General features: G+C 35.0%; 1 protein-coding gene across 1 annotated transcript in view; it reads right to left on the bottom strand.

Moving 5' to 3' along the window:
- Positions 1-475: 475 nt before the first annotated feature.
- ARHGAP31 (Rho GTPase activating protein 31) overlaps positions 476-11,788 on the bottom strand; it is a 115,948-nt gene continuing 104,635 nt past the window's right edge. Inside the window, exons 11-12 of the mRNA XM_026708877.2 lie at positions 8,891-9,171; positions 476-6,281 (exon numbers count right to left, since the gene is read on the bottom strand). Of these exons, the coding sequence (XP_026564662.1) occupies positions 3,876-6,281; positions 8,891-9,171 (2,687 nt within the window). The 3' untranslated portion in view covers positions 476-3,875. The remainder of the gene's footprint in view (positions 6,282-8,890; positions 9,172-11,788) is intronic.

Here is an 11,788-nt window from a genome sequence, read left to right as displayed (position 1 = left end):
GGTGATCTCTAATATTCTGACTGCTTCTCACAGGTAGATGAGCCATCTACACGGAGTAGTTCAATCAATTTCCTGAAGTATAAATCTACCCCAGAGTATTTTTCAGCTGAGAATGAAATAACAATGTACATTCTCTCCATTTCTTTAAAGAATCGGTTAACAATGATCTTGTATAATAACACCTGGGATGTTGATGAGCATCCTTAATATTTGGGGCTATTTAAACATGGAGAAATTATAGCCTTTCATATTGCTGAAAGATTCCTCAGCAATATTTCTCAGAACTTGATATTAACTGGGCCTTTTGGAAATTGAATTTCAGAAGCATCTGGAAAGTTCACAGGTTTTCCATCCCTGATTAGCTAATCAGGTAAGAACGATGGCAATAGAAGTGTCAAAGGTAAACATCTTTTGTTCTCATCAAGAGCACAGTAACTATGTATATTGTTAAAACAACACTAAGACACAAATATCCTTTTTTAAATAAAAACTCCAGTTTAATCTCATAGTTGAGACTTGGCTAAATTTCCAAGTGACGAAAGCACTAAAATAGAGGAGCAGCACTCCATGAAAACAATACTCATCATGATGATTAAATGAAATTCAACGCATTCATACAAAGCTCACATTAATGGACTTGGTTTCCCCCTCTCAGATGGAAAGCAATAGGAATAACTGATTCATAATTTCTTCAGGGAGGAGAAGGGACAGGAACAGGATTTATCCTCAACTTAAATTTATTTCATTTTAACAAAATTATGAGAAACAAATCTTGAAAAAAGTATACTTGTATTTTAAAGAATTGCAGTTAAAATGTTATAAGCAATTTAACATGGCATAGAGCATTTTTCATATACAGGAAAGATGCACAGCTTGAGACCTTACAGACATACAATGCTTTGACTACAGTGGATGTGTTCCTTCAAAAGTTGCCAACAAGTTGTAATTATTATTATGAAAGGAGGAAGAAAACTATAAAAAGCATAGGAACATTTTTACATTTAATACATGTAAAAGAAACATTAACCAAGGTCACTTTTGAATGAAATGAAATTTTAGTTTATTTTATCCTTGATCTAACTTCTGGAGTGTTGTTCTCAGCATGCCATTGAAAAACCAAGTGCAGCCATCACCTTTTCCTCCACCCCCAAACCCCCCAAAGTTAGGCCCTTTTTAAGAACACAATAGAAGAAGAATCCCATCCATTTTAAAAATTTGCCCATGATTTCCTCAATCTCACCTGAAATTGTGTGTGGGTGTACACCCAAGAATTGAAATTGAAAAGAAATTGAAGCAAAACAGTGCTAAGGTTGCAAAGTGATGTACAGGCACCTACCTCTCATCTCATAAAACAATTCTTCACCACCATCACCCCAGTGACCATTGCCATGAAATAACTAGAAGATTTACTTTTTTTGAGTGAGATCTGTTTCAGATAAGCTTAGTAATAGTTGGTAAAGTCCTGTGTTGATATGAAGAACAATTGCAGGAAAAGTAATCAGGAAAGACAGACTCCACAGTTAGCAGTTACAGCAATCAATGATCTTTCTCTATCAAAAGTGTGGGAAAGCTACACAAGAGGAGTTTACAACCAAGCCTAATTTCTAAACACTGGCTTAGTCCAAGATTCAGAGATGCACTGCTGTTTACAGAGAGCTTCTTAGGTCTTAATTATACTGTATTTTAATATATTTCTATAGCACACTTTTAGAAAATGTATCTGTCACTAAGAAAGCAGTCAACATACCTTGCTTGAAGCAAATCCTAGGCATTACTTAAGCAAAAGGACAAACATTCCTACAGATAACTACTGCAAATCTCTCTTTCTTTTTAGATACAATTCAATGAGCAAGTAAATTATTTTTGCTATCTCTGATATGGTATAATGTACTAACAGCTTTCCTTCTAATTCAACACTCTACTTCACTCTATTAACCTATTCTTTCTTCCACCATGAATGACAGCCTACAGTCCACTTCCTTCTGTCCGTGGGCATTATTTTTTCTTTCCCTTCTTTCCCAACTCTTATAAGCAGCATACCAAATTTTGACCAAATTCAAGGATGCAAAAGGCAGAACCTCTTGTTACATGTTTCCCAAAATGGAGAAACTGATTTTTTTCTCAAAATGAATCTTAAAAATCCATAGTATTCCAATTGTCTTTAGCTGAACTTCTCTTCAATTAAATAGCTGAATTTCTCTTCAATTAAATTATCTTCAATTAAAATCAGTTGTTTTGTTAATAACAATGTGCAAATTAAGACAGTGTCACCCATTACTCTGTTATAAACAGAGAACTACAATGTTTTAAAAGTGCCAATTCTCTTTCACTATAATTTCAAACTTCCTTACTTAAATTTTATCGAAAAGTAAAAAACAGGGATTTATAATAGACTCCATAAGTAAGAGGTGCACATTTTGTTATGTGAAGCAACCTATTCTCAAAATAAAAGTTGGAATTCTAGAAAGAAGTACATGTATCAAAATAAGTATTAATAAAATTACAATACATGCCATTTCAGTATCTTATAAGTATACCAACATTCATAACAATGTCATTTGTTTACATATTTTTGTCCTAGCTCTAGTTCAACTGTGTTTTGTGAAAATGTAGTTCTAGACTATGATATTGAGAGTCAATGAGAAAACAAAATCTAACACATGTAAGTCATTCTTGACAGATCTTCAGGCCCTCAATTCTGATTTAATAACTTGCAACCAGACATTTGGGCTGGAATATATTTGCTAATTGAAATTTACTTTGTGCCACTTATTGATGCAAGTTGGGTAGCAACTTAAATTCAATCTCATTTGCAAAGTAGCCACACTGGGACTGGTGTAGAGAAAATCATATTATAACGTCTTCAATAAACATCAGTACACTATAATATTCTAATAAATGGATTGAAGCTTATTATGACTGCCCTATCACTTCATTTAGCAACTATCAAAATTGACACTGGTACAGAGATAGAAAATTAGTGCTTTTGGAGGAGATGAATATTATCTGGAATGGGTTTAATCCAGTGATGGGATTCTAATTTTTTTTACTACTGGTTCTGTGTGTGTGGCTTGGTGGGATTTATAATGGCAGGGGAAGGATACTGTAAAGTCTCCAGTCAAAGGTGGTATTTGCTGGTTCTCCAAACTACTCAAAATTTCCGCTACCGATTCTCCAGAACTGGTTAGAACCTGCTGAATACCACCTCAGGTTCAATCCCTACTATTACATCGCTAACTCTTCCAATCATTGACAGAGCAGATATTTTATACGGTATGGCTATTTGTACAATCTTCTATAATCAGTACTAAAATACATCAACCATTTAGAGAAATGTAAGATATAATTGGTGTTTTTTAATAATAATAGCTTATCAAAATAGGTTTCACTCAAACACATAATCCTTTCTTCTCACCACTTATTTGAGTGCCCAGTGTGTACATTATTCTTTTGACAATGCTCCTTGTAGGTCTAAATATAGATGCATGGAGCAGGTCTGATGTTTTTAATATGTACTTAGACTGAAATCTCTAATACTTAGCATTTCAACATTATACAAAGACAATAAGCAACATCACGGAAAGGAACATTAGCTGAGGTTATTTGTGTCCATTGGTGGGAAGCAGAAGCATGACAGTGTCTTATAAAGGAATACATTTCTAGACAACTTTTACCCCTGCCTTTCCTTGCAGTAAAATGTTGCTTTCACCTATGGGATAGGTCATCTATTAAATTGGACAAAGTATAAAATTAAGGATTGTTGAAATCAACAATTACTGTTTTAGTAATAAGCATTTAGCAAAAATAGCATCATATTCATAGTTCTCAGTGTTACTATTACGTCTCATCCACCAGGGAAGAGATATTGAAAGACATTATTCTATCTGACGCCTGCTTCTTCCATCCAGAATTACAGACCTCCTCTGTGGTTGGTAAAAGCAACTTGTAGATGTCTCTAGTCTTTGGCCATTCTTTGGAATAGTCATCTTGTTACGAAGAGTGACACCCTCTGGGGCTGTCCCTAATAAATCATTCAAAATTGGACTTGGAGAAGGGGTCTGTGCAGGGCTTTTTATTGGAGATAACAATACTCTAGAGTCTGCAGAGGAGGGATGGTCCATGATAGGAAAGGGAGGACTAAACAGAATAAGGCTCTGAGGTCTTCCTGGTCTTGATCTATAAGAAGGCTTTGAAAGCCCAGATGGCCTTTCCATTTTTGAGGATTGTGGAGTATCTCCAGTAGTTTCTCCTTCAGAGGTTCTCTTTCGCCGAAGAACTGGTGCATCCTGAGTAGTATTATGATTGGAAAAAGATGATTCAGCTTTTCTAGTTGCAACTGAATCCAAAGTGGGTGTACTGTTGTTTTCTTTTCCCATTCCATCGAGTGGTGGACTCTTTGGAAGTTGCATCTGACCCTGAGCATTTTGAATTGGCTTGATTAGACTTTTCTTGACTTCTGTTTCTTTATTCTCTGATGCCAGTGAGATTCTGCAGTTGGGGTTTTGTGCCTGCAAAGGTTGGGGAACTTGGGTATATTGAATCTTTGGTGGAATTACTGGCACAGCTCGAGCCTGACACATCTTAACCATGAAAGATGTTCTTACTGCTGAAACACTTACAGGGGCAGAATTACGACGACCAGTGGTAGCATGAGCCATCATTATGTATTCTAAGTCTAAGTCTTGAGGATTAAAGTGTGACCCCCAAAGGTCAGCTTTGTTTTCACTTGGACAAACAACAGGAAGGGATGGTGCAGAATCACTAGACTTAGCTTCTTTCTGCCCACAAAGAAAGTGCCTGGGTGAAGAGGAGAAAGACAAGTTGTCGAAATTAAAAAGGTTGGCGAGTGGAAGGACAGAATCCAGATTGAGAGAAGAGGGCCTTGGCTTTCCTTTACATGGAATGTCTTCACCTTTATTGATCTGCAGCTCTTTAGTACAATATGGTCCTTTCATAAGAAGAACTCCAGGTCTGTCATTCTGTTGAATATTAGTTGCTTGCTTTCCTGTGAGGTTTGAATTTAATAAACTGACCTCAGTATTAAATTGTGAATCTAGTTTAATGTTATCTTGATTTTTTTCATCTTTAGGCTGTTCCTTCTTAGCCAATGCTTTACAGGCAACACTAGGCAATCCTTCAAGACTAGAAGGCAAGTCCATTGCCGCAAAGCCTGCTTCATGACTTAGATATTTCATGTTTGTTTCATGTGAGTTGGAAGTTTCCTTTAAACACTTCAGCCAGGCTTCAGCTTTCTGAAGACTTTCTTTCCACTGTCCTGGTGAATATTCCTTCATTCCTTGTTCTAGGTCACCACAAAATTGTTCCTCATTTGCATTAGCTAAAGGTATTTCTACAGCCCAATGAGCTTTCAAAAATTCTTTACTGTCTAAGGAAAAGCTACGACTGAAACATGGTTTCTTGAAATGGCTTTGGGCCATTCTTTGATTCTGTGGCTGAAACTCCTGAAGTGCTTTCCCTTGAGTTTCTTTCAAGGTAGGAGAATGAAGGGGACTGGTAACCCACTGATGATCTTCCCATGGCTCTAGCAATTCTAAACTATGGACATGGTTACTCCATGTATCTTCCTCCTGTTGATTAAAAGAGTTTTGATCATTCATTCTGCCCTCTTTGACCCAAGGGACTTCAATTCCACAGTGAATCTTCAAATTGGCTAGATCTCTCTCTGAATATGTGTCACTGTTTTTTTCCAATTGGGTTGTTGTTTCAACTTTTTTCTCCTTTTGAAGAAGCCAATTCTTACTTTCACATTCTGGCTGATCTAAATTATTTTCTTTGGAATATGATGGCTTGTCTGTTGAAAAAGCTGCATTTTCTTTTAGTTCTGTTGGAAACTTCCAGTTTGAGGATTGAAATGGGAGGTCATTTTTTGTGTTATCATCTTGTAGGCAATTTTTTGAACATGGAATATTTTGCAGCTTCACTGAAGTGAAGGAAATACTACTCTGCTTTCTGAATGGCTCAGAGGTGCAAAGTTGTACATCTTTTGATTCTTTGGAAAGAATGTCAGATATAGCCAATGGATCTCCAATTAGGTTTTCCTCTTTGGAGTGGGTTGGTAGCAGAAGAGAACTACACACTAAACTCTTTGCTTCTGAACCAATAGATGTAAGACTTGGTTTAAACTCCTGTTGTTGTTGTTCTTCTGTCTTTAGAGCACTTCCAGTACACGAAAACTCCTCCTCAGATTCAACAATTTTCAGCTCTTGTTGAATATCTTGCCACAGTGGTTTCATCACGGTGCTGGAATGATCATCAACCACCTGAAAAAGAGAAACCATCTAGATTACATAACTCCTTTTTATAAGTTGTGGCCCTTTTTAAAATCAACTACATAAAAGTTTTAGTATAACAGCTAAACATATATTCTATTGAAAGAATGAAAAGTTCTTCCAGATCGTCCATTAAAAACCATATACATTCAAATTCTATTAAATAAATAATGCTAAAATAAAAATTTTCCTCACTGAAGACAGAAATCTTGCTATTTTTCCATCCAAAATCCAAACCTTAGGAAAAGAAAAACTTTTAAAGGGAGTGGAATTTGAAACAGACCAACTAGGACTAAACATTTTCTATGCGTGCAGAAGCTTGACTATCTGTTATCATGCCAATAATGATCAGGGAAATAAAATGGAGTAGTTTGCAGATGATCTATGAATAGGAACACTATTTTGCAACATTTTATTACCGGGCTTTCTTGGACAGATCACACTATGGCAAACGCAGAAATATACCAACTAGCATAGCTTCCTAACCGGATAATTTCAGTCTAGTGTTAGGTCAAACAGCCAGATCAGTGTAGTAGTAAGACACAAGGTTAGAAATTGGGAGGCCACCAATTCTAATCCTGCATTAGGGATACAAAGCCAGCTAAGGGCCAATCACTCTCTCTTAGCCCTAGGAAGAAGGCAATGGCAAGTCACTGCGGAAATCTTGCACAAGGGTCAATGCTGACTTGAAGGAGAAAAAAAACAAAACTGTTAGGCCGGGGTTCCTCAAAGTGGTGAATATTAACCCACTCCTCCCGGATGGTTGGGACAATCCATTTTCATTGTTGTTATTATTCATAGTGCTATTAGATAAAGTAGTATTTATTAAATTATTTTCATATAATGCATGTTTGGACATCAATGAGCAATCTGAATCTTCAATAGGCTGAAGATTTCAGGGCAAGTATGAATATCTGAAAATCAGCTATGAATGTGGATTAATATAAGGTTTTTCAATTATTGATTTTACTTCAAATCCACTCACTAACTTAGCATTTTCATGACAGATTATGCTGTTATTAAAAATGTAAAAATTAGGAAGCAGGATACAATTAATAAGTAGCACTGTAGAGATATTAATAGGCCTCACTTACTGCAAGTTATAGATATGTTACACTAGATATAAATATATAAATACACAGATTATATACATTATTGATATTTTTACATTTTTAATAAAGAGGAATGTTTTTACCTTGGTAGTAAATTAAGGGGGGGGGTCATTTGTGCCTTTCTGGAGAGAGAGAGAAAAGGCCTTTCCTTTGTAGCTAACCAAGCTCACTCAGCTTGGCCAAAATCCTGGATGACAAATTTGGAAGCTGACAGACACATTGGGTAAGGCTCTTCATTGAAAATATATATTTTCAAGCTATTCAATGCTTTAAAAATCAGTTTGGAAGCCTGGGACTTAAACCTGGAAATGAACCTAAAGTCAATGTAATGGAATCAAGGGTTTATACTAGGCAGTCCAATGTTACAGTTCTATTTAATTTAACTGAAGTTTTCAAATAATCTTGAAAAGAGTCCCAAAACAAATTCAATTCAGAGAATATAGAATGAATTAGTTGTTTCGTAGTGATAAATTTATTTGCAAAATTGGAAAAATTCCTGTAAATCCCATTAATATCACCCTGAGCACCACACCAAAGTGATGGTTCTGATCCCAATTTTACTTTTCCATCGATACATTTGGGATCAGCCTTATTGGACTTTAACATTTGACAATGGCAAAGGAGAAGGGGAAAAAGATTTGTGGGTTTTTTGGCTCAAAGGAAGTAAGACTGGGAGTTATTAGTAAGTGATGAGTGAAAAAGAACTTGGATTTTTTTCCCCAAATAGCTTTAGTTTAGTTTATTTAGAATGCCTCAATTCTTTTGGGGGACTGAATTGAATTTGAGATCTGAAATTTGAATCCTTTTGGCTATTACTAAAAATGAAGATACAGCTGTAGTGGGTTTTTTTTAATGTTCAACTAATTGGATGAAAATTTGTTGACATTTATTAGAAGAGGAAGGCACTTCAATTATTTTTTAAAAAGGTTCAGACATTTCTTGTAAAAAAGAAACCAGTAATATGGAAGACACTCTAATGACTAATTTAATTATTTGTGGAACTAAATGCCCTTTTTCAGAAATTTTATTTACCTTTCTGAGATGAAAATTAAACCAATGTGAAGAAAGTTACAAATGGAATAGAGATATGCCTATCCATGCAACCTGAACATTTTCTGAATAACATGACTGCTTTGTTTGGTTTTTGTGGAAACTTTTTTAGATTCTCTTTGGATCCATTCTTAGACATTGCAGTGTGTTTGTAAATGTATGAAACTCACAATCATTAGTGAAAGTCAGAGACAGTTCAGAATCAAATTAATTGACTTTGAATGAATTCTGCTCTGATTTACATATTAATTATGTCCAAATCATCCTGATTCAGTTTGGGAGACGTTTCAATCTGGAATACACTGTGTAAAAATGTCCATTATTACAGAATGTATCAAGAATGGTACTTGAGGAAAGAATAGTTGGTGCCTATTTCATAAAATAGCAAATGGTCAAACAACATAATGTCCAAAGAAGACTTTCAATACTCTTTCTTACCAATTCTTTTAGATGTGATTTATCTTCTGTTGATAGCTCTGCTGGCCAGCAAACTTGCTCTGACATGTCCTTAATTCCAAATTGGTCTTGACTTGCTTTCTCTGTCGGCTGCTGATTTGCAAGGATCATAACCAGTGGGTTCTGTTCCATGGGGAGCTTATCTTTTAAAGGTTGGCTGCAGTTGTTGCCATCACTCTTTGTCTCCTGAGTATTGACTGTTGCTTGAGGAATACTTACAGACTCCAGCTCTCTAATAATGGCTATTTTCTCAATAGTAGAATCTATATAAAAAAATAAAAAGCATATATACAAATCTTAAAGAAGAAAACAAAACAATCAAAAGAAAATGAAGAAATCTTATAATTAAAAGGTCAAGTTATTCTAAATCATATGACAATATGATATGCACATGACAATAGTTCTGGTGTTTTTGAAAGGCATCATATTGAGATGGCAGCTTCAAACTGCTGGGCAGTCCTATCTGGGCTGAAAGCTATAGAGCCATGGTGGCGCAGTGGTTAGAATGCAGTTTTGCAGGCTACTTCTGCTGACTGCCTGCAATTTGGCAGATCGAATGTCATCAGGCTCAAGGTTGACTCAGCCTTCCATCCTTCCAAGGTAGGTAAAATGAGGACCCAGATTGTTGGGGGCAATATGCTGACTCTGTAAACTGCTTAGAGAGGGCTGTAAAAGCACTGTGAAGTGGTATATAAGTCTAAGTGCTATTGCTATAGAAAGCTCTCATTGCTGTCTCTTTTGCTGTCTCAAAAAGTCCTTAAGGGCTTCTAGTCAACCAAAATGTAGAAAATAGTTTTTTTCTCTAATCAAAAGGATTAATGTAGCTATCTCTACCAGTTCCATAATATTCACCAATCACTTCTCCATTATAGCGTGTATCAAACATTTCTACTTTTTGAGTACAAATAATCTCATTGCAATTGTCATATATAAAAACAAAGTTCCACAACTTTTTTTCCAGCTGCTTATCCATTAGTTCCCAAAAGAAAAGTTTCTGATTTCAGTTGTACTTCAACCTTTTAAATCTTCTGAATTCATCCATGTATTTGAAAATGTTTTGGCTTTCTTACATATCCACCAAACATGATAAAATGTCCCTTCTTGTTCACATTTCCAACTAAACCTGTATATATTCTAGATCATTTCTCTGTTGACAAATATAAATGTTACATCATTTTATAAAAAGTGATGTGTAAGATTAGAATGTAATGTAAATTTCAGTCCTTTCAACCATATATTTTCCCATTAGTTCATCTATACCTTATAGCCAATTTTTAAACTCATTTTATTATACATTCTTTTACTTTGTTCTTCTACCATTTCATATTTTCAGAAAAAGTTTGTATATTTCAGCAATGACATGTTAATCAGTGAGTAGTAGGGTTTCTATTATGGACTTCAGAAATCTGAAATTTCACTAAGAGAAACAGAAAAAAAATGTACTTATGAATTGTGATTTTGATTACTAGAGAAAACCCTGAATATAGAAAAAAGTGAGCTGTTTTCTAATAATAGAACAAAGGTAAATTTTGCAATTGTATTGCTATTTGATGCAAATAAATTGGAATCTTCTATTTTTTATTGTTTCTGTACTGTTGCTTTTTTCTTTTTGATTTCTTGTTTCTGTTCTTTATTAGTTTGTGTTATTTTTTTATGTGCCACGCCCACAGAACTGGTAGTAAAAAAAAATGAATCCCACCACTGATACACACACACACACGTGTGTGTGTGTGTGTGTGTGTGTGTGTGTGTGTGAGAGAGAGAGAGAGAGAGAGAGAGAGAGAGAGAGAGATGTCTGGCTTTTAAAATGAAAATGATTTTTTATCCTGGTTATGAATGGAAGCCATCTTAATTTTTATGCACTTCTGAATTTGAGTTTATCTTAAGGACTGACAGTTTGAAGTCAACTGCCTGAACTGTTATACAGCTGTGAGATGAACAATACCCTCTAAGTGTATTTGGCAGCATAGTTATATGTAGTAAATCATAGTTTCTTCTCTATAGTATATACAAATATGCCCTTAATCTAATAGTTTACAGATTATGTGAAACTAGCTACATTTTGCCAATAATTATTCTTGCTCCTCCAAATTTTTCACACTGACGGAAAGATGAAAGTTTTTTGAAAGATATATAATTATTACCACCTCTATCTGGAAGTGGCACATAGACTAGTGAATCTGGGCTCTTTTACATATATAGAGTATATTATTTAGCATGATCCTTCATATCCCACATCTCTAAATATATGGAGTTTTCAGTGGTTTCAAGCTGTAAATGCTATCATAAGAACTTCAGTTATGGCCGAAATATTTTAATGCCTAAATTTTTATGAGATCATTATCTTTGCAATCTTATGTTGGCTTCTTGTGACATTTAGAAAAGAAGTCTAGAATTGAATGAGATCTCATACCAGAATCTCTGAAAACTGGACATTTAATTATTCAAAAATATAATTTCATTTATTTTGGGAACCAGTATAGATATTTTAGAATGTAATAGATGCCCTGGCACTGTGTTTCCAGCATCTGCTCTAGATGTTCAGGATAGTGCAATAATTTGATTTAAGATGAAATCTAGGTATATAAAATGGGTATGTAAAATATTGAACTCTGATTTTTTTTATTATATTTTTAATGAAAAGAGATTTAGAGAGGAAAGCAATTGAGGAAGTCTAAGCTATGCCTTGCCAAGTGCTTTCCTGCCTCAATTGATCCTTTCTAAAACTTGCTTTTGTTCTTCCAAGTACATGTAATAACTTGTCTGACAGTTAATTTCAGCCTACCACTAAGACTTCCCTTTTGTTCCTTTAATAACTAAATAAAAAGATCACCCCAGCTGTATCACTGCAGGCAAGGTTTTCATAACATCCTCAGGCTC

Source organism: Pseudonaja textilis, chromosome 7 (assembly GCF_049901715.1).
Source record: "Pseudonaja textilis isolate UNSWEBS1 chromosome 7, rPseTex1.2, whole genome shotgun sequence".
NCBI lineage: Eukaryota > Metazoa > Chordata > Lepidosauria > Squamata > Elapidae > Pseudonaja > Pseudonaja textilis.
Note: the sequence above shows the minus strand (reverse complement) of the source record. Positions and strands in the feature narration are given on the sequence as shown.